At 38.6% G+C, this 23,032-nt stretch overlaps 2 protein-coding genes across 3 annotated transcripts; one reads left to right on the top strand and one right to left on the bottom strand.

Moving 5' to 3' along the window:
- Positions 1–2,499: 2,499 nt before the first annotated feature.
- On the top strand, positions 2,500–10,160 carry LOC118242594 (calcium-activated chloride channel regulator 4A-like). The gene is given in 17 exon segments (XM_035534480.1): positions 2,500–2,908; positions 3,703–3,840; positions 3,994–4,144; positions 4,298–4,400; positions 4,503–4,668; positions 4,835–5,065; position 5,403; positions 6,582–6,805; positions 6,967–7,147; positions 7,365–7,471; positions 7,563–7,772; positions 8,281–8,551; positions 8,682–8,802; positions 8,804–8,841; positions 9,047–9,274; positions 9,414–9,453; positions 9,455–10,160. Coding segments are annotated over 17 exon segments (2,715 nt in total). The 5' UTR covers positions 2,500–2,758; the 3' UTR covers positions 9,810–10,160.
- On the bottom strand, positions 10,106–18,105 carry pnkp (polynucleotide kinase 3'-phosphatase). Of its 2 annotated transcripts, XM_027017560.2 has the most exons (18): positions 17,467–18,105; positions 17,265–17,311; positions 17,081–17,126; positions 16,851–16,996; positions 16,445–16,708; positions 16,064–16,143; positions 14,207–14,264; positions 13,962–14,069; positions 13,701–13,772; positions 13,289–13,337; positions 13,061–13,131; positions 12,718–12,810; positions 12,025–12,121; positions 11,872–11,933; positions 11,623–11,732; positions 11,433–11,520; positions 10,685–10,752; positions 10,106–10,579 (listed from the first exon to the last, which is right to left on the bottom strand). In XM_027017560.2, exons 1-18 carry the CDS (start codon positions 17,585–17,587, stop codon positions 10,459–10,461), a joined length of 1,701 nt encoding a protein of 566 aa, XP_026873361.2. In that variant the 5' UTR covers positions 17,588–18,105; the 3' UTR covers positions 10,106–10,458. The 2 variants fall into 2 exon arrangements, with proteins under 2 accessions (XP_026873361.2, XP_026873360.2); XM_027017559.2 differs by having other exon boundaries at positions 16,851–17,126.
- Between the last annotated feature and the right edge of the window lie 4,927 nt (positions 18,106–23,032).

Raw genomic sequence — 23,032 nt, 5'->3', positions numbered from 1 at the left:
CATTCTCTGAGGCGTCTTTGCAGGGCTGGTGGCACATGTTTACTAGTGTCATGTTTACTTTCCTTCTCTGATCTTTGCATCTCTTCTTTTGAATTTCATGCTATTACAGTGTCTTTCCTTACCAAACTTCACATCATTGTCATCTACCACCTTCCAGGTTCCATAGATAACTTCACTGATGAGCTTGAAGTCCTCCTGAGTCAATTCCCCATTAAAGAAAACCCACTCATTCTCCTTGGTGACTTCAACCTTCTATCAGACAAGCTACATTCCTCCTGCATCCTTCTGCTGTTGACGTCATTTGACCTCACCCTCAACCACTCTTCTCTGACTCTCAGAGCAGGCAATGTTCTGGACCTGATTTTCCACAACATCAGACATCACAGTCACCCCACTCCACCTCTCAGACCATCACTTTTTATCCTTCTCTGTCTCTCCCTTCTCTTTCCATCCATACCTCCCCAATGTGTTCGTCCTCATTCTGTCGCAATCTGTACTCCATCACGCCCTCTTCTCTTACTTCTACTATTTTTTCCACCCTTCCTCACCCTGACTCTCTGTCTTCTCTCTCCCTGGATACAGTTACTAATACTTTCCTTTCTAAACTCTCCTCATCAATGAATCTTCTGTGCTCTCTCTGCTCTAGACCTGTGAGATCTTCCCCACCTGCCCCCTGGCTAACGAACACTCCGCTGCCACAGGAGAGAACTAAGGCCTGCAGAGAGACGTTGGAGGAAAACTCACCTAGATTCAGACCTCAACTCATATCAGTCTCGCCTTTCCAAGTTCCCACTGAGAACATCCTACTACAGAGGAAAATTTGAATCATCAGCATCTGATCAACACAAGCTGTTCAGTATTTTTTCTTCCAAAATGTCATGTCTTGATTCTTCTGGACCTTTTGGCAGCCTTTGACAAAGTAAACCACAACATTCTTCTCTTTGTTCTTTCCAGGCTTGGTGTGAAGGGCTCTGCATGGAAATGGTTTCAGTCCTATCTGGAGGGATGGTCCTATCAGGTAACACAGAGAGGATCCACATCCAATCCATGTAGACTCTTGACTGGTGTCCCATAGGGCTTGGTATTAGGCCCTCTTCTCTTCTCTTCTCTTCTCTTCTCTTCTCTTCTCTTCTCTTCTCTTCTCTTCTCTTCTCTTCTCTTCTCTTCTCTTCTCTTCTCTTCTCTTCTCTTCTCTTCTCTTCTCTTCTCTTCTCTTCTCTTCTCTTCTCTTCTCTTCTCTTCTCTTCTCTTCTCTTCTCTTCTCTTTGTACACTTGTTCTATTGGTGATGTAATATCTTTTCATGGCTTCTCCTACCACTGCTATGCTGATGACACATAACTTTGGACAACCAGATGTCATTTTCAACTCATGTTTCAAATCTAGCCCGGTCTTGCAGATTTCTCTTTTGTAACATACAAAGGATTTGGCCATTTCTCTCGCAAGAAGCTACCCAGGTGCTTGTGCAGTCTCTTGTGCTCTGAAAGCTTGACTACTGCAACTCGTTACTGGCTGGTCTTCCTCTAAGTGCCATCAAACCTCTACAACTTGTCCAGAATACAGCAGCATGACTTGTGTTCAATCTTCCGAAGTTCACATGTTACTCCACTGCTGCGCTCCCTTCATTGGCTTCCGTAGCTGCCTGCATCAGATTTAAAACCTTGATGCTCCCCTACAAAGCCAAAAATGGACCAGACCCTCCATATATGAGGTCAATGGTTAAAGCCTGATCTGTACCTTGAGTGCTTTGAAACTCAAGTATGGCTCGCAATGCTATGCTTTAAGTCTCATGGAAGACAAGCATTGAGACTATTTTCTGTCCTAGCTGGTGGAACGAACTTCCGCTTGCTCTCTGGACAACAGAGTCCCTTGCAGTCTTCAAATGCAGACTGAAGACCATCTATTTGTGAAATATTTAAATTACCACTGACCATGCTCCTGTGTTGACTAACTCTAGTCCTTATTGTAGGGTATTGTTTATTACACTGATGTTGACTGCTCCTACGTTGACTAACTCTAGTATTTATTGTATTTGCACTGATTGTTGTCTGAAATAGAGCTTATATGTGTTTTTGCACTTCTAGGCATTAGCATTGATCCCTGTATTTCAACAGTATTCTAGTTCAATGGTATGTTGGACTCTAACCTACCGTACTGGATAGGATGTATCCTATGAGTAAATGACAGAAATTTTGTAAGTAGTTCTGGATAAGAGCATCTGCTGAATGTCATAAATGTAAATGTACTATTTATTCACAATTATTTCAACACCATGTGTTGACTGTAACCAAGCTAAAATGGACAGGGCAAAAACGTTGAAATGGCTATTGTCAAGTGAACTTTAACAGTTATCCATATAGTCAAATTTCTGGTAAATGTGATTGTTTCCTTGTTAGATACTTGACAGATAACAGATCATAAAATAATTTTTGTTTAATTAGTAACCTGACCTGACCATTTTCATGTCAGAATTGCTAAACTATCCTTTGTGTAATTAACTAACCTTTGTTTTAATTAATTAACCTTTGTGTAATTAACTAACCTTTGTTTTAATTAACTAATCTTTTGTTTCCTCATTTGCCTCATGGCTGTTTATTATAATCATACAGAAGCTTCCTGTATAAAATGGTTTAATTATTCATCACACATATGACAGAAAGGATCGTAAAGGTATAGTTTCAGTGATAGAAGAGGTTGTCTTTATTTTGGCTCTTTGGAATAAGGGTGTTTAGTGTGAGTTCAGACTCAGCTCCAGAATCATGTCCAAGATGCTTGCTGGGCTACTGCTGTTCCTCTGTGCACTGGGACCCACCACAGGAATCAGACTGGTGGGAAATGGATATACTGACATCCTTGTGGCCATCAACCCAGCTGTGCCAGAGAATGACGACCTCATAAATCGAATCAAGGTATATCATTGCATTTGTTTATTCCAGTAATATTAGTCATTCCAGATATCACCAGAGGAAAGTCAAATTAATACTAATGATGCTGAAAAAATGCACCTGAGTTTAAAGTATGTATATACTTAATAAGTAGAATACTGATATACTACTACATTCATTACAGTATACTTTAACATACAGATGAGCCTTTGGTACAAATAGACATGTGAGATCCTGGACTGATCCTTAGTTCTCGAGATCGCTGAGTATTGTGAGTGTTTCAGCATCATACATTCTGTCCTGAATGCCTCAAAAGGGTGTGCTTCAGAAATTGCTAAACTAGAGAGATATACTATACAATACACTTTTAGCACATTTTGGTACATAACTGGTCCACTGGTATATGACTAATACTGATATACTGTTAATATTATTTTCAGTTTACATAGTGAGGGTTACATTTCAAGCAGCTAGTGTATTGACACTCAGATGGTCTTCTGTTTAGCCTTAAGTGAAATTACATGTACAAAGATGAGAGTGCCAAGGTGCCTGTGGCTACACCTTATTATATTTACTCTCCTGTCCTCCTTGTTTGGGGACTTTGAACTTAAGCAGAAGGAATGGAGACATATCAAAAAAAGTCCCGTCATGTGAAAATGTCCATGAAGTTGTGAGGTTGTTGTTCCTTCTTTAACTTGCCCTAAACAATCTTGTTCTAAGTTCCTTGAGTGTGTCTGTCAGGCTTGGGGAAGAGGGGTAGAATTTAGAACTGATTTTAGACTTACAGTGTTGATAGATTAATTTTTGACTCTCCACAGGAAATTATTACCAGTGTATCAGAATATCTGTTTCAAGCTTTAGACAATAAAGTGTTCTTCAAAGAGGTGAAAATACTGGTTCCACCAAACTGGACCAATGGAACTTACGAAAGAGCAAGTACAGAAACCTACAGTAAGGTACAAAATATACTCCATTTTGTCTCAGTACAAAGTGGCTGTGGAACTATTAGTCTGTGTAGTTGGAGAAATATTATCAGCAATAGTATTTATTATTTAATCTATTATTTATTCCTGAAATTGTTAAATTTCCTAAACTGGTTTCAATAACAGGCAAAAGTACTCATTGATGTCCCACATCCAGCATTTGGTGATGATCCGTATACTAAGCAAACGAAAAATTGTGCAGAGGAGGGCGATTATATTCATTTCACCCCAAACTTCCTATTAACTGACAGACTTGTTGATGTCTATGGACCCAAAGGTAAGGGCTAAACTTTGTGAAAAATCTGTATAGTCATCATCTGTGGTGTTCAAGATTCAAGAGTACTACATTCTGATAATGCAGTCATACACTTCAAGCATCTTAACAATTAAAATTTGATGCCATACGCATACCATCTTGTTTGTTTTTTAGGAAGAGTTTTTGTACATGAATGGGCTCACCTCAGATGGGGCGTATATGATGAATACAATAACAAAAAGCCATTCTACAATGATAACGGGATCCAACCTACAAGGTCAAATCAAAATTCTATTTTTTTCAAACATATGACTAAATAAGCATGTATAGTACCACATTATTTATCTGTAGTAACCTACACTGTGATTGTTTACTTTAGATGTACTAGTGAGGTAACTGGCAAGTGGTATGAACTGAATAATGGCTTTACTCAGAGTTGCCACATCAGTGCTGAAACTGGGTTACCAACTGAGGAATGTGAATTCTTTCCAGACAAATTGCAAAACGCAAAAGCCTCAATAATGTACATGCAAATAATAGACTCTGTAAGTTGAAAGTAAAGGCAATGAATATATTTCCACCTTCTGATTTTGTTCCTAAAATAAGGTATAGGAACAGTAATAAGAGTTAGTGACTCATAGTTAACAATTATTAGAGCACATTACTAGTAGTTAAATGAAAGTACTGAGTCTAAGCATTCATTCATTGCAGGTAAGAGCATTTTGCCAAGAGGATGAACACAACCGTAAAGCCCCAAACATGCAGAATGAGAAATGTGACAACAAGGCTACCCATACAGTCATTTTTCAGGAATCTGTAGACAAAGATGCCCTTGGCACTTTACTACCTCTACAAGCCAGACCCCCAGATCCACAAATCCGTGTTTTAAGCAGAGGAAGTCGGGTCGTCTGTCTTGTGCTCGACGTCTCTGGAAGCATGTCGGTATGTAACATGAAGCACTGTTTCAAAAGCAGGTAGATGTTTAACTACAATGTACTTACAACGTACAATGTAAATGATTGATTTATTTTTTGTTATGTAACATGCATATTGTTGTATTATGGTAAGTTACTGTGTCTGTAGGGCTATAAACACCTCTAGTATGATACAGTTTAAAAACTGAGGTAACTCATAACTTAAGAAGTGCATTTGAACATATATACATATATACAATTCTGCTTCACCTTTACTTACAAAGCTGATCATATGAAATAAACAATTTTTGCTTAGCTCGTCAAACCATGAGAGACTGAACAGTTACTATCAGCTTACAGTGTAGGGTATTTTAATTGAATGTGTATATATTTATATTAGGTTAACCAGGTAGGACTCTCAGTCCCATTTATGTAGTCATGCCCCCCTCTGGAGACCATAAATAACTGGACAAATTAAGATGATCGCAAATACAGTTGTCATGTTCAGTGCTTGGTTACAAATCTGCAGCCAGCCCTGTACCACAGTCAGACCTATATTACCGTCAGCACTGTACTACAATCAGAGATGTATTATAGTCATCCCTGTACCACAGTCAGACCTGAACTACAGTCAGCACTGTACTACAATCAGAGGTGTATTATAGTCAGCCCTGTACCACAGTCAGACCTGAATTACAGACTGGTCTGTACCACAGTCAGACCAATACTACAGTCAACCCTGTACCACAGTCAGCCCTGTATTACAGTCAGACTTGTACTACAGTAAGACCTGGACTATACCCAAGCCTGTACTCCAGCTATCTGATTGCGGTTTTTTCTTTAATCAGTATGTGAAATCTATCCAGTGGGCATGTAAATCCAACCTCCATTAATACAGAGACACAAAAACAATAGTGGCATCACTGTCCATTTACTTCTAACACTGGGCTACAAAAAAAATGTTTGTGCCATGAACTGAATTGAATTCACCTTATTGTACTCTCTACCATGAATTCAAATCTGTTTTTAGGATTTCTTTATCATCCATGGTTTTTAATTAACAGAGAAATTCAATTTTAGATACATTATACATTATACATTCATACAAAAGGCTGTCATTACACTTAAAGTATGCACAAATGTACTTCTAAATTGTGCAGATATAAGGATTTCACTAATATTTGGACCGAGAACATCCCTCTTCAGTGTGCAGATTGCCACCACAGTGGGGTGCTACTGTCCTTGGTACCGCTTTTCAAAACTGCATACTGATGTGCAAATATACTTTAACAAAAAACAAACAAACAAATAAAAATGGCAGGTGAAAAGAGAAATTCTGAAAACACATTTGGACTCAGCATTCAAAAATAAATAATAAACAGGTATTTTTTTGCATGAGACAAAATCTTTATTAACCGCTTAAAGCAAGCTATTTGAAGAAATCATATATGAACCTTTTACAAAAATATAAGAACTGTAGTTATGAAAACATTTTTAATGCTGTTGCTTACAGTTAATATTTGGTTGTTTACTGTCTTTTAAAGGCAAAAGGATAATTCTACAAAAACAAGCTTCTATGATTTTCTTGAACCAGATCATAGAGGAACAAGCATCTGTGGGCATTGTCACTTTTAGTACTGATGCTGCAATTTTAAGTGGCTTGACTCTAATAGATGGTCAGAGCTCTAGAGACACTCTGATTGCAAAGCTGCCATCGACTGCGGGTGGATCCACATTCATCTGTAAGGGTCTTCTGAAAGGCCTTGAGGTAACATACAACAGCTGCACAGAAAACTTGTACTGTATTCTCTTACACTTGGACTGTAAATCTACAACTTCAGATTTATTGCTCTTAATTTATTTAGATTTATAATTCAGCCAAGTATGAGTGACCAGACAGTTAACTAAGAAAGTCTACATTAAGTTCAGGTTCTCAAACAGGATAATAAGGACACAGTAGGAGATGAAATCATTTTTCTGACAGATGGTGAAGCAACTGATAGCGTTCAGGACTGTTTACAAACTGCTACTGAAAGTGGTACAGTCATCAACACTTTAGCTCTTGGTTCAGATGCAGACAATGTTTTGAAAACCATGGCAGATAAAACAGGTAAGAGAATATAATTGATAATGCATCTGCAATTTTGTATTATCACTAGTAATGTAGAAAATATCAGTGTTTTTTTGTTGTTGTTTTTTTGCATTTCATCTTACACGTTAAGATCTAAGATGAGTGCATGTAAATGAATAGATTGCATTAGCAATACAGCTCTATTGCAGTAAAATAAACATAAATGTAAAATTGATTTTTATATCCATTAAAATAGGTGGAATGTTTATCACAGCCAATGAGGCTATTCTTTCCAATCAGTTAGTGGATGCTTTTTCTTCACTTACATCATCAAACGGAAATCCCACAAAACAAAAGATTCAGGTCGGCTACAAACAATATCCAGTGTATGAGCTATATTATGTTGGCATTATACACAATTGTATGAGCTTCCTTCCTTTACTTCTGTATTCAGCTTGAGAGTACTGGACAAATAGTTTCTGATTGGTTCAATGGAACAGTGCCCATTGATGGTACTGTAGGAAACAGGACGACCTTTACAGTCATCTATGAAAAGAGTTCACCTACTGTGTACTTTGAGTCACCAAGCAGTTCAGTCTACAACCAGAAGAATGCCACAGATACTGCAAACACAATCACTCTTACTGTTCCAGGAACTGCAGAGGTAAAATTGTTTAATACTCACTGTATCAGTTTTCACCATCACAATTTACCTAATAATTCTGTGCCACAATATAAACAAACAATAATAAAATGACAAAGGATATCAACTAATTCCTTCATCAGTTTCTTATCACAGGAGTGTTAACTTGATGTGTGGGAGACCTACTCTCAACCCAGTGGTGACAGCGACTTGTATAAACACTCCAGCAACACTGTTTGCCTGATCTAGTCATCCCAGAGCTACACGCACTACCACTGGTCCAATACTCAAATAATATAATCAGCTGTGGTGCAATGATCAGAAACTGAGCAGAAATGAACAGGACAGAGGGTTACATGTGCAAAATGGACAACATACACAGCTGTTAAATAAAGTGGCCAGTGGGTGCAAGTGCAGGGTGTTCATATGAAAGTGGGTGGGGTTTGATTATATATGGATACTGTTCATCTTCTCAGCCTTGGACGAATTTAACAGCATAATGCAGTGTTCTCTTATTGGTGCACTGTAGGCTGGAGACTGGAAATACAGTTTCTTCGACAAAGCCTCAACTTCTCAGGCTATGAGTTTGACAGTAACAAGTCAGGCAGCCCGTGATGACGTTCCCCCCATCATGGTTATGGCCCAGATGAACCAGCTAACCAACAATGGTAACAAACCCATGATAGTGTTTGCTGAGGTCAGTCAGAAATATAGTCCTGTGCTGAACACCACTGTCTGGGCATATCTGGAGTCAGACACAGGACATTCAGAAAAACTACAGCTCCTCGACAATGGAGCAGGTAGTGCTCTTCAAATGCATGCACTACCAGAAATCTGATTAACTGCATTATAACTTACCTAAAATTATTTGACTGCAGAATTTTATCCTGACATAAATAAACTAGTTTGAATGTGGGATGTACCTTCCAGGTGCTGATGCTTTTAAAGATGATGGGATCTATTCCAGATATTTCACAAAATTAAAGAAGGGAAGATACAATCTGAAAGTTAGAGTGGCCAGTACTGGTGGAGTGCATTCTTCTCCCAGCAGATAGTGGTGCTCTGTATATCCCTGGATACATAGTGGATGGTGACTATACAAACCCTTATCAAATATCATCAGGTTGTCAGGTGTTGGACTAGCTGGGGAATAATCAGTATCAGAAATCAGTATCAGTATCATTTTTTAAAAACTTCATATTTATTTTATCTAGTTTTCACCAATTTTGGTATTAGCTACTTTAGCTGATGGAAATTGCCCTCTTTCACTGATGTAGTTATTCATTCACATTAAGGCACAGTGAAGTTAAACCCTCCAAAGCCACCCACCAACGTACAGCCAGCAAACGTGGGCAGCTTCACCAGAACAGCCACTGGCGAGAGCTTTGTGGTGGATGTGCCGGTAGGCGTACCCCTACCAAATTTCCCTCCCAACAAGATCACAGACCTGAGTGCTGAAATTCAGGAGGACATTGTGCTTCTCAACTGGACAGCACCTGGAGAGGACTTAGACCAAGGCACAGGTAAAGCTTTCAGACTGGAACTCTGATATGATGGGATCCAGGCTACTGTAAATACAAACCACTTAGGCAAACAAGAAGATTGTATTTTCACTAAGCATAAATAACATCAGTCTAACAGTTATATTCATTTTCTTTAAAGCCACATCCTATGAGATTAGATGGAGTGACGATTTTCAGACTTCGAAACAACTTCAGCAGTGTGAATCAGTTCAACATATCTGCACTTCTTCCTCAAGAGGCAGGCTCAGCCGAACGGCATTCTTTGGTGCCCAATATCACAATCCAAAATGGTACCACATTGTTCTTTGCTGTTCAGTCAGAGGACAGTGGCGGACTGAAGTCTCAAGTGTCTAATATTGCTCAAGCAACAAAGTTTCTCCCAAGTCCTAAAAATCTAAAACCCCCTGGAATTTCAAATCCGGGTCTGAACCTCACTGCCAGCATCATTTCAGTTTGTGTGGTAAGCATAGTTGCATGTCTCATAGCTACTGTCATCACATGGGTAGTGAAATGCAGAAAGCTTACTGACCCTTAGCAAGTATGCTATGTTGGCACAAATGTGGCTAATGAATGTATTTGTGGAATGGTTATTGTAATAATTTGGTATGAAATCGTTATTGGATGACTGATAGATGATGTGTGCATGATCATTCAAGTATTATCCATAAGTACATAAACATCTCACAAATTAGTTTCAACATTAATCAAAAATATATTGTAATGTTAATGGAAGTAAGGACAGTATATCAGTGACTTAAAAAACAGTAAAATACTAGCAACTGTAGTCTGTGATTTATAACAGCAAACATTCAAGTCTGTTTATATACCAATATTGAGTTTTTATTAATGTGTGTAAACATAAATTAAAAGGTCACATTTATGTTCACCATTTCTGATACGTGACGTTCTTTCACTACCAAAGTAAACACCACACTCTGATTTCCAATCAAATTAGCAGCTATGAAAAATCAGTTCCTTCCTTCCACCAGTCTGACAATCTTTGCTCTAATTCCTTGGTGCGATAATGAAGGCAAATTCATTAATATTGTGTTCTTGAATTACAGAATAATGATTGACCAGTTTTTTGTAGCAAATCCAAAACTACTCAGAATAAAACTGCTCATTCTACTGCACTGGGGTTTAAGACTTTTACTCTTAGTGTTCATCCAGTGGGTAAACGCTTCTCAGCTTTCTGAGAACTGCCGGAAAAGAGCCTCCAAGCCACTGTCAGTGAAACTGGGCACAAAGTGGACCTGCAGGATTTCAGAGAAGCCCTCTGAAAGTGTAGGGCTCACAAACTTTTTCCTGCATAAACACAGAAAATGGGAGGTTAATGAGGTCATGAACTAATTCTGTTCGCTACATAAATGTCACATGACTACAAAAGCACGGTAATGAGAATCCACCCACTTGTACGTGTGGAAGACCATGTCATTGACAGTCACATGCTTGGAGTCTGAGGGAAGCATCTCACGGAACTGAGTGAGAGAGAAAAATATATCACAGAGGACAAGTGAGTCATACATTAACAGAGGAGGACATGCAGACCACAGAAGGATATTAGGATCACTTGTAAGTTGCTTTGGATAAAAGCATCAGCTAAATGCCATAAATGTAAATGCAAATCACTTCGTGCAGTATAAAGATAATGCCAGCGTTAAGGCTACAAGTCATGAAAACTCATTTACAGAGTGGTTATTCACGCACAGCTGCTCTATGAGGTTGTGAATGAAATCCTTTCATATATGCTGTTGTTGATGAAAATATGTTCTCACCTTTCACAAAAAATATCCAGAAAATACTGTGCTATTATTAGCCATGACACTCAGTAAAGCTAGGATGTTTTAGATGTTTATGACTGTAAACATGTCAAGCATTCAGTTCTGCATTTTCTAAGTGCATTTTTAACTGCTGTCTGAACATATGTGAAATAATTATAGGCCCACGTTTATCTTGGTTTAATCTTGGCCTGAATGCACAGCTCATTACTTAACACTTTAGATATGCGTAATCACTATAATGTGTTGCCATGTCACCACACACACACACACACACACACACTATATGTATGATGTCAAACATTAGATACAAGTAACAAAATTACATACGTGTAATAAGCGATAATGCAACCCAACACAACCCTGCAGGGAAGGCTCACCCTGTTATTGTGCCTGGCTTGTTCCAGAGAGGCACTGAAGTTGAAGCATCGACAGGGAACACCAGCATTCTGACTAACATCCACATATCTGTGGAAAAAAAGGACCACAGGACCTTTTATAAATGCACTATAACCATGATATAGCACACTGTCAAAAAAATAAATAAATAAATAAAACGGTACTACGCACCTCTTCCGCGACTCAGGGTCTGGGTTGGTATTGTCTACGACAACACTGTGGCCTTCTTTCAGAGCACGCTCACATGCTGAGACACAGTTCTGCCAGGAGCCCAGTGTGTCCTAGGGTCACACAATGGCAATGACTCAGAATACAACACTAGCAAAGTGCTTCTGATTCACAAACTTCACTGAACCTCCAGCTTCAGATCATCTTATGCAGACTAACATAACAGTCTGTGATATTTTCTTCCACACTCACCCTGTTTACATACATATAGCCCTTTGGGATGATGTAGGTATTAAAGAATGTGGATTTGCCGGCTGAAAAATTCAAAACGAATATGTATTGAGTCATTTAGCAGGTTTCTGTGACTATTTAAAAAATAAGAATAATTTTCCCATTGTCTCACACCTCCTGGGAATCCAACAGCAACAATGACTTCCTGGCTGGTAGAAGTGAGTGAGGCCTCAGCAGGGTCATACAGACGTGTCTTTGGGTCTAACGTCCTCTGGAGGCCAGAAAGTGACTATCAGTAATCACACAGGTACTACTGCACTACCATATGAGTAATCATACACACACACAAACAAACTGCAGTACCATATCAATATTCACACACACACACGTACTACTGCAGTACCGCATAAGTAATCACACACACGTACTACTGCAGTACTATATCAGTAATCACACACATACTACTGCAATATCGCATTAGTAATCACAAATGTCGCACTGCAGTACCCTATCAGTAATCTCACACACACACACACACACACACACACACACACACCTCCAGTACTTCTCAGTGCTGGGATCATTCACACTGGTCTGTTTGAGCCTTTCCTATAATACCTGAATCATCTTGCAAAGGTATATTTTAAAACACAATTATGAAACAAATGCAATGCAGATCTTAACGTGCACTCAGTTCCCACTTTAAAAAAGTGTGTCCTACCATATCTGTCATACCTTGAGTTTCAAGGTTTAATGTTATGATACACACTGATGTCTGCCCAGGTGTCATCACAACTTGCAAATTGTTGCAAAATGTGTCAGCCTAATAAACACAATGAGAGACAGCTATCTCCATTGACAACTTACTGGATCAAAGGTGGGCAGGTTGAATGGAGCACTCTTCCAGCCCAGGAAGAACTCCTCTGGAGTGTAAAAGTTCACACCAATGTTCAGAGCAAACTGTGGACAAAACAATACAAAACAAAACAAGAAAGACATCCATCACCAGAAGAAGTCGTCCACTGTGACCTGTTGATGACTAAATGCTACAGGGTCTATGGAGATTACGATAATCTAATTTGGGATTTGTTCATTATATAGGATTCAACATATAATATAAATAGAGTAGTACACTGTCTCACTACTGTAAGCCTTCACTGTGCTCAGCAAAGATGTTTGAGGTGTGTTATTTCACTGCCTTCTCTCTCACCAGCCTGTCGCTACAGGAGAAGTCCTTCTTCTTCTTCCCTGGAGCCCAGTTTACAGGACGGCCTGCAGCATCTGGGACAAGGACACACAGACCATATCATTTTACAATTGTTATACACATACACCATTACTTTATATGTAGAAAACACACAAGGAAACAATTACATTGTTACATACATACAATTACAAGGTTTATTTCTTAACTCTTTGTAGTCCAAAGTAGACTCACCTCCCACATAGAAACTTTGCGATTTGTCTACAGTCACCCCACCATTTGCCTAAGGGGAAAAAAGGTTTTGTTTTGCAAAAATCAATACACTTCTCCATCTAATAAATCAATAAACTTCTCTATCCAATAAATCAATACACTTCTCTATCCAATAATTCAACACTTCTCTATCCAATAAATCAATGCATTTCTCTATCTAATAAATCAAAACACTTCTCTACACTATGGCTTGTAGGTGTAATAATCTGCCTTTTGGCAAAGTAAGTCAATACATAATGCTTCAAAGCTGAATCATAGACAGGACTGAACAGATAAATAATAATAAACATTCCTGTTCCTAAACCTTTAGCTCCCAACTGAACCCAATATTTTGAATTTCCTTAATATGGGAAGTGAGCTCATAGCTTCTCACCTTCTCACATAAGTGTTCCCACATTCCTATTACAGGCTTTCTATAAATACCTGGACCTGTTGCAACAAATACCTGAATTACACAGGGGACAAAAATGAATGAGGAACGTGACTTGTGTTTATATAATTACCCTATGTATACAAAAACAAGAAATGGAAAATCTTTTTAATACAAATTAAAATCAAATATGGATGAAAATACCAAATTCTATACATAGTATTCTGTTATGACTATGTCATTACGGTTATGGTATTAACAAACCTGTACAGGCAAATTTAAAGTCTGAAGAATATCTTCAACTTTGGCCTTGAACACCTCTGGTCTGAGTTTGCCTCGAGCAATACCCATCTGATTAGTAAAGAAAACCACCTAAGACAGCAAGAAACAAAATAAAAACCAGACACACATCAAAGTAGATATTTGTCTACTTTGCAAAACAACATAATTCATGCTAATTATTATTTTTGCTTAGCTGGTAAATCAAATTGATGAGTTTTTCTTCTGACCTTGAGCCCTTCCTTCAGCAGAGTGGCCAGTTTGGGCTGTATCTCAGGAAAGAGTATCCTACAAAGATATTAAAAAAAACAAGGAATATAATAGAAAGGACAAAAGGAAACTACAAGAGACAGTAGTTGTTATTATTATTATTATTATTATTATTATTATTATTATTATAACAATAATTATTATTTATATTATCAATGTTATTTATAATAATAGTATTAATACTGTTATCTATATTATTAATCATATTTTATTATATTATTATGCTTATTAATATTACTCTTTGTCTCGTTGTTTTATTTTGTCCTTTCTATAATACACTGCCTGGCCAAAAAAAAGGCACAGACTCTAATATTTCGTTGGACCGCCTTTAGCTTTGATTACGGCATGCATTCGCTGTCGCATCATTTCCACAAGCGTCAGCAATGTCACATTTATTTCTGTCCAGAGTTGCATTAATTTTTCCCCAAGAGCTTGTATTGATGATGGGAGATTTGGACCACTGCACAAAGTCTTCTCCAGCACATCCCAAAGATTCTCAATGGGGTTCAGTTCTGGACTCTGTGGTGGCCAGTCCATGTGTGAAAATGATGTCTCATGCTCCCTGAACCACTCTTTCTCAATTTGAGCCCGATGGATCCTGGCATTGTCATCTTGGAATATGCCATCAGGGAAGAAAAAAATCCATTGATGGAATAACCTGGTTGTTCAGTATATTCAGGTAGTCAGCTGACCTCATTCTCTGGGCACGTAACATTGCTGAACCTAGACCTGACCAACTGCAGCAACCCCTGATCATAGCACTGCCCCCACAGGCTTGTACAGTAGGCACTAGGCATGATGAGTGCTTCAGTTCAGCCGCCTCTCTTCTTACCCTGATGCACCCATCACTCTGGAACAGGGTAAATCTGGAAACATCAGACCACATCACCTTCTTCCATTGCTCCAGAGTCCAATCTTTATGCTCCCTAGCAAATTGAAGACGTTTTTGCCGGGTAGCCTCACTGACAATTGGTTTCCTTAAGACTACACAGTTGTTTAGTCCCAATTCCTTGAGTTCCCTTCACATTGTGCGTGTGGAAATGCTCTTACTTTCACTATTAAACATATGCCTGAGTTCTACTGTTTTTCTACGATTTGATTTCACCACATGTTTAAGTGATCGCCGATCACGATCATTCAAGATTTTTTTCTGACCACATTCCTTCCTCAAAGATGATGTTTCTCCACTGTCCTTCCACTTTTTAATAATGCTTTGGACAGTTCCTAAACCAATTTTAGTAGTTTCAGCAATCTCCTTAGATGTTTTCTCTGCTTGATGCATGCCAAAAATTTGACCCTTCTGATACAGATTAACATCTTTTCCACGACCACAAGATGTGTCTTTCAACATGGTTGTTTAACAAATGAAAAGCTACTCACTGCATCAGTTAGGGTTAAATAACTTGTTGCCAGCTGAAACAATCACCCATGCAGTAATTATCCAATGGGAGATTCTTACCTATTTGCTTAGTTAAATCCAGGTGGTGACCTTTTTTTTTGGCCAAGCAGTATATATTTATTATTATTATTATTATTATTATTATTATTATTATTATTATTATTATCATCATCATCTTTATTATCAATATATATATAAAAATCTATATTATTATTAAAAATAAAATAAAATAATTATATAACTAAAACAGTTTTAATAATATTAATATAACATTAATAAGATCTATATTAATAATGATAATAATAATAATAATAATATTATTATTATTATTATTATTATTATTATTATTATTATTATTATTATTATTAATTATAATAATAACAAAACATCCTGCTGCCAGAAAACATCCTGTACTTACCTCCAGTCATCTGGGCTAGTAGGAAACACTTTTCCTGACTTTGTAGTGATAATGCAGCCATCAATGTCAAATCCTGCTATCTGAAACAGAATGAAAAGTCAAGTTTGTATTTAAACTTAATTAAAAACCTCCAAACCACAAATAAACAGGCTGTGTAATTTCTATGAACCCCAGCTTAGCAGTAACTTTAATAACTGCTTCCAAATGTATTATTTATATTAAACAGAAGCAATTAAACAGTGATCATCTTCAAAGATCACTTTGCTTAAACTGACTTTTGGGAACACTTTAAATAAAATTTTAAAAGATTAAAATAAATTAAGTGGAACAAAATCAACTCTACAAAATCTCCTTTTAGAAGACTCCTTCATTTTCTCTTACCCTGGAGTGTCCTGTGACTCCTGCTGTAGTGTAGACCATGAGGTTGCCTATTTGCTGCCAGTTACTTTGAGGACAGGCAGAAGATGGAGAAGTCTGGATGGGTTCTGATGGGTTCTGCTGGGTGCCTGATCTCTGTGCCAGCTCCTGCAGTGTCCTGAGGTTCTCCTCCGCCAGGCTCTCTCTGTCCTCCTCATCCGAAATCGCAGCACGCCCGCGTTTATTGCTGGATACATCTTCTTCAGTACCGTGTGGCCTTTTTATTGACTTGACAACAGAAAAGGATCATTAAAAAGGTATTCAAATCATATACTTTAATCATTATGTACTGTGGAGTCCATAAAAATCTTCAGAGAAAATAAAAATTCCAATTTGTATTACAAACCTATCTACATATAAACATAAATACCTTTTTAGGTGAAGAAAAGAAATCCTGGATGCTCCTCTTGGGTACCACCTCAGCCGAACCATCTAAGGCTCTCCGTTTGTGTTTCCGGTCATCCAATGCTCCCTGCTTATGACCCATTTGGCGAGGCTCTGAAGGGGAAGTCTCCTCTGTGCCAGAGAACTGCACAGTGAATGGGTAACTCTCATTGACCACAAACAGTGTGCCGTTTAGAGTCAGTCGTCCAGACTGACCTCGGCGCAAGGTCTGGCCATTCACAGAAGAAGGGTTTGGACCAAGCTGTGAAAAGTAGGAAGAACTCATGAAAACTGTTCATATTCTGCTTTCCTGTGCACATTTCATATAATGTAAAAATTGACTTTGTTGTCCATTTAGCTAACCTTAGGGCTTTCTGTGATCATAAACCAGTTAATTTACCTGTGTCACAAGAATCTCTCGGTGTGCATAATCTGCCACAAGCTTGACTAAAGAGAAAAGAAAACGCGAATGAGTCGACAGATCACTAACCAGACAGCTACCAAATGTAAGGTTTTAGTATGACCAGGATGTATTTGATATAACATTTGCTATCGTCAAGTATGGTAAGACCCACACTATTCTAGGTGTGTTTTTATTTTACCTTGATGTCTCGAACATTTTTTATCAGTAATTCCGGTCTCAGGTCCCCGACCAAAAATCAGGGCTCGACCATCGAATAGTTCCACCCTGTGTCCTGACGAATTTACTAATGCACACTGCATGTTCAAAAAAGAGAAAGAAACTTCTCCAGAAGAAGCCGATCAGTTGGCTAATGTCTGACTTCCTCAACCTGTTACGAGTTATTTGAGCTCTAAGTTAGCTAGCTAGGTATATTATGCTACTGTGAACGCGATGGCAAGTCAGACTTACTGTAGAGGATTTAGTTTATAATTAGCTTCTTTCAAATCTTCCTTTATATCTTTTGTAACGTTAGCTAACCTATCTAACCCAGCTAGTCGGCATAGCTAGTATCCGTAACCAGTTAAATATAACCAAAGGTGTCTCGTTAGCTAGCCAGTGAGGTTAGCAAACTTAAACCCAGAAGTCAGTTGAGCTAGCTAGTAGGCTATAAATTAGACACGACAACAATGACTCATACAGTGATTTGTTTTACAATTAACAGTCACCTTCGACCCTTCGCTCCTCCAGCTGTTGGTAGTTAGCCTAGCCTAGCCTGCCTTTAGCATTAGCTTCCCTAGCTATGTAAATGTAACCCTTCCATGTCCGTGCGGAACGTTGTGTTGTGTGACGTGAAGGCCACGCCGGAAATACGCACGTTGCACTCATTTGTCGTAGAACTACTCTCGTGACGTACTTAACATGTGTAACAGTTAAAGACGACGTCACGAAGACCGGAGAGACGGCAAGCTCAGCAAAGGGACAGACCATGTGCGTTATTGCTCCAGAGTGGTGATCCAGTTTCTTTAACAGCTAATAATGACAGTATATTAATTGTATATATGTACATTATATATTATTCTACTTTTCTCCTTACAGAAAGATGATGCATATATGCAGGTATCTAGATTTAACTGGGTCCTTCAAATATAAAAGAATCGCAATATTGGCGGAATCTACTCTTAAGTCCATTTTCAAATCAATTTAATTACAAGAATCATATCAGTTATATGAGCAAATTTGCCCATTCTTATTTCATATTACCTTACCTATTCCTAATAAGGCATAAACACATAAAAGTGTGCTTAGATAACAAATAAATTAATGAAAAATAGACAAATACAATTATTTATTTTAACCTTTATTGTTATTGTGTACTGATTTATTACAAGTATTACTATTTTTGCCCCAACCACCTTTGTAAATCTCAAAGTTTGAAAACAAATCAAACAGCAAAGCAATCAAAATAAATGTTGATGAAGGGTCAGTTTGCTCCATGGACCACCCCTGAAGAGGAGGAGGAGGCACCTGTCTGCTAATGGGCTCGAGATTACATACAAAAATTTCTCTCTTTTCCCTTCAAGCTCAGGTACTGTACCGGAGTCCTAGGAGCTTGAGGTTCCTACATAGTATCTTAGCTGTTCCCAGGACTACACTCTCCTGGAAGGACATCTTGGATGTTGTTCCTGAGATCTGCTGGAGTCATTCTCCCAGTTTGGGGGTCACAGCTCCTACTGCTCTGATTATGACAGGAACCGCTGTTGCCTTCACCTTCCACATCTTTTCCGCCTCTTCTCTCAGTCCATGGTATTTTTCGAGTTTTCCATGTTCCTTGGTCCTGATGTTGCTATCACTTGGGACTGCCACATCTATCACTACAGCCCTCTTCTGCTGTTTGTACTTCACTACTATGTCTGGTTGGTTAGCCATCTTGTCAGTCTGTATCTGGAAGTCCCATAGGATCTTACCTCATTCATTCTCCACCGCCTTTGGGGGTGTTTTTCACTTTGACCTCAGAACCTCCAGCCAAACTCAGCACAGTTTCTGTACACTATTCCATCCACTTGGTTATGGTGTTCCATGTACGCCCTGCCTGCCAGTATCTTGCATCCCGCTGTTATGTGCTGGTTTGTCTCAGGGGCATCTTTGCAAATCCTGCATCTGGGGTCCTGCCTGGTGTGGTAGACTCCAGTCTGTATTGATTTTGTGTTGAGCACTTGTTCCTGTGCTGCCATGATTAGTGCCTCTGTGCTGTCTTTCAGTCCAGCCCTTTTTTAGACATTGTTAGGATTTTGCCACATCAGACACTTCCACTACCTGTTGGTGGTACATACAGTGAAGGGCTTTTTCCTCCCAAGATGTTTCCTGTTCCTCCTCATTTCCATCCTCCTCATGTTTCATCACTTGTTGCCATCTTCTTGGTGTACTCCTGGATCTTGGTTGTTTCATCCTGGATAGTGTCTCTGATGCCCATCCTTCTCTGGTCAACAATAGTTATATATATATAATTGCCTACAGATGCATGGTTCAAGTCATTCATATCTCGCTTTGATTTTCTGCTGTTCACTATTTGATAATCCTTTAAGTGTTTTGGATTCTGAGTTGTTTTTGCCCCTCTCGTAATGTTTGTGTATATTTTTCTGTATATAATCTTTTGTATAGCTTTAAGTGTACATTCTAGTCACACCAGTATATGGTTGCTTACTGTTTTTGTTGAGTGTAGGTCTTTGTATATATGCTTTGTGGTTAATAAAGTCAAAGATTTTCTTGTTTCCTTTTGTCTTGGGTCAGGTCAGGGAGGGTCCTCTTATATGGTCAGTGTGGTTTTTTGTTTCTTTTTTCAGCATTCGCCAGCCTGACATCTGTACTGGTGTGTGTGTGTGTGTGTGTGTGTGTGTGTGTGTGTCATACTGTTTTGCAACATACCCATCCACTTATTCCACTCCATGTTTGCATTTGTTTTTATTATTCTGTTCATGCCACATACAAATATTTACAAACATACCCATCCACCACTACCTCTTTCGGCTGCAGTTCAACCTAGACTGGGTCATAACACATGGATTATGAGTCCAGAGCCATTCAAATAAATTATATTGTTTGTTCACACACAAGCTTACTTTTCTCACATCTTACACACAACCCCAAAGCTGAAAATGTGATGTTGAGCAGTGTCTGTGTGCCTGACACTGCTTTGCCATAGAATGGTGCACACAGGCCCCAGTCCTCTAGGTATGGAGTTATTTTTAAACCTGTCATTAGAGACAGCAGCCTGCATGCATCAAGTAAAAACATAAGGAGCCAGCAAAAACCCAAAAGGGAGGAACTGTAAATTGGTATGCCTTGATTTGAAAATTGAACCACAGGAAACATCTGTCCTCTAAGACAACAGAAACATGAAAGTATGCATCCTTTCTTTTGAAGTGTTGATTTGCCCAACTTATTTGCCCAACAGAATATGTGTAGCACACAAGTACTCATTGAGTTTGTACATGGGGCAAAACCTACTGTCCCTTTTTGGAATGAGACCCCCCCCCCCCCCCCCTTTGTGATGAAGGGACTCTCTTTCTTCATTTCTTAAGATGCCATTGGCTGTGTCTGTTTGCCTTTGTTGCTGTGTTTAAACCCTGTTTCCTGGTTCGTGTCACTTTCATTGCACTATGCTTGTGCTCCATGTTACAAGTCCCTGTGCTTGGTTGTGTTTGCTTGTGTTTTGTGCACCATGTTACGAGTCCCTGTGCTTGGTTGTGTTTGCTTGTGTTTTGTGCGCCATGTTACGAGTCCCTGTTCTTGGTTATGTTTGCTTGTGTTTTGTGCGCCATGTTACGAGTCCCTGTGCTTGGTTGTGTTTGCTTGTGTTTTGTGCGCCATGTTACGAGTCCCTGTGCTTGGTTGTGTTTGCTTGTGTTTTGTGCGCCATGTTACGAGTCCCTGTGCTTGGTTGTGTTTGCTTGTGTTTTGTGCGCCATGTTACGAGTCCCTGTTCTTGGTTATGTTTGTTTGTGTTTTGTGCGCCATGTTACAAGTCCCTGTTCTTGGTTGTGTTTGCTTGTGTTTTGTGCGCCATGTTACGAGTCCCTGTTCTTGGTTATGTTTGCTTGTGTTTTGTGCGCCATGTTACGAGTCCCTGTTCTTGGTTATATTTGCTTATGTTCTGTGCTCCATGTTACGAGTCCCTGTGCTTGGTTGTGTTGTTTGTTTCCTTGTTCTGTGTTTGTGCTAGATTTTGTTCCATGCCTATTGTTTTGTGTTTGGTCTCCAGGTGTGTTTCATTGTCTGACTCCACCTGTATTTCAACCACACTGGATTTGCCCTTAATAAATGTCGTTCTTCTCAGCACTTGCATCCTGCTTCCATTCACACAGTGTCACAATTTTTGGACATGAATTCAAGTTAATGAGCACATAAGGGTTAGGAAGTAAGCTATTAGTGATCTGCATGTTATGGGGTGTATGGAAAAAATAATTCTGAAAATTGTATCTTTTAACAGACTAAAAGTACATATAACAATTATTTTCCATATAGACACAACATAAAACAAAAAAATATTCATCATAAACCCCTAATACAGACAGCAATCAAAGCACATTTTGTATATTTTCAAAATACATTTAAAAACTATCCACTGGTATTATATAGGACATAAGGAAGTATATGGAGACATACCTGAACTTAAATATGTCTATTGTCCGCTGAGCAACTACAATACTACAACATGAGTTCACTGTCTTTGAGACAGACCCATATCTCTGCACTTGCTATAGTGATATTCAGTGTAAAGAGACCAAGAATTTATTACAGCTGGTAGTGGTCTCCTGATTGGGGGGTATGGTTTGTGTCAGACCCATTGCTACCCAGGCCATAATATGATGACAGATTGGCCTGCAAATCACAGGCTCCACAGGTGAAACATGACATTTCTAGGGCACGTTACAGAGCCAGTGAGTGTCTGATTAACAATGACTTTACATACATATACCATACATACACCATACATACACAATACATACTCCATACATATACCATACATACTCCTTACATACACCATGCATACTCCATACATACACCATTCATACACCATACATACACCATACATACTCCATACATACACCATACATACACCATTCATACACCATACATACTCCATACATACACCATACATACACCATTCATACGCCATACATACACCATACATACTCCATACATACACCATACATACACCATTCATACGCCATACATACTCCATACATACACCATACATACTCCATACATACACCATTCATACACCATACATACAACATTCATACAGCATTCATACACCATACATACACCATTCATATTCCATACATACACAATACATACTCCATGCATGCATCACACATACACCTAACATACAGCATACATACATCATACATACACCATACATACATCATACATTTTTGCTTTAGTCTAATAATATATACATACAAGATCTTGTATATAAGATGTAAAAGTCAGATTAGTGATGGTAGCTTTGAGCTAACATTTTTCAATCAACAAAAATGTAACTTTTAACACCCAGTCGTGTATGCTGTTATGAATTCTGCCCAGCCCACTAGGTTTGCCATGCCCAGACCAAGTGGCACCTGTTTATCTCCATCTGTTCTCTTATAACACTTATGCCACTAAATAAAATCCATACACATATGAATAAAGTTTGAAGTCTGCAATTTTTTAATTTAATTTACTTTATTTTAATTGTTTTGTGTTATCAGTTGTGTCTTAATTGT

The sequence above is a fragment of the Electrophorus electricus genome, chromosome 15, assembly GCF_013358815.1.
Source record: "Electrophorus electricus isolate fEleEle1 chromosome 15, fEleEle1.pri, whole genome shotgun sequence".
NCBI classification, from domain to species: Eukaryota; Metazoa; Chordata; class Actinopteri; order Gymnotiformes; family Gymnotidae; genus Electrophorus; species Electrophorus electricus.
This window is presented reverse-complemented; position numbering and strand designations above follow the sequence as displayed.

Excerpts from the sequence above, each read along its gene's own strand:
- pnkp (XM_027017559.2), bottom strand. The coding sequence starts at position 17,587 with ATGCAGTGTGCATTAGTAAATTCGTCAGGACACAGGGTGGAACTATTC. Across the intron at positions 12,811-13,060 it reads TCTCCTGTAGCGACAGGCTG|TTTGCTCTGAACATTGGTGT; the intron begins GTGAGAGAGAAG and ends TTTTGTCCACAG. Across the intron at positions 11,733-11,871 it reads GCTATATGTATGTAAACAGG|GACACACTGGGCTCCTGGCA; the intron begins GTGAGTGTGGAA and ends GTGTGACCCTAG.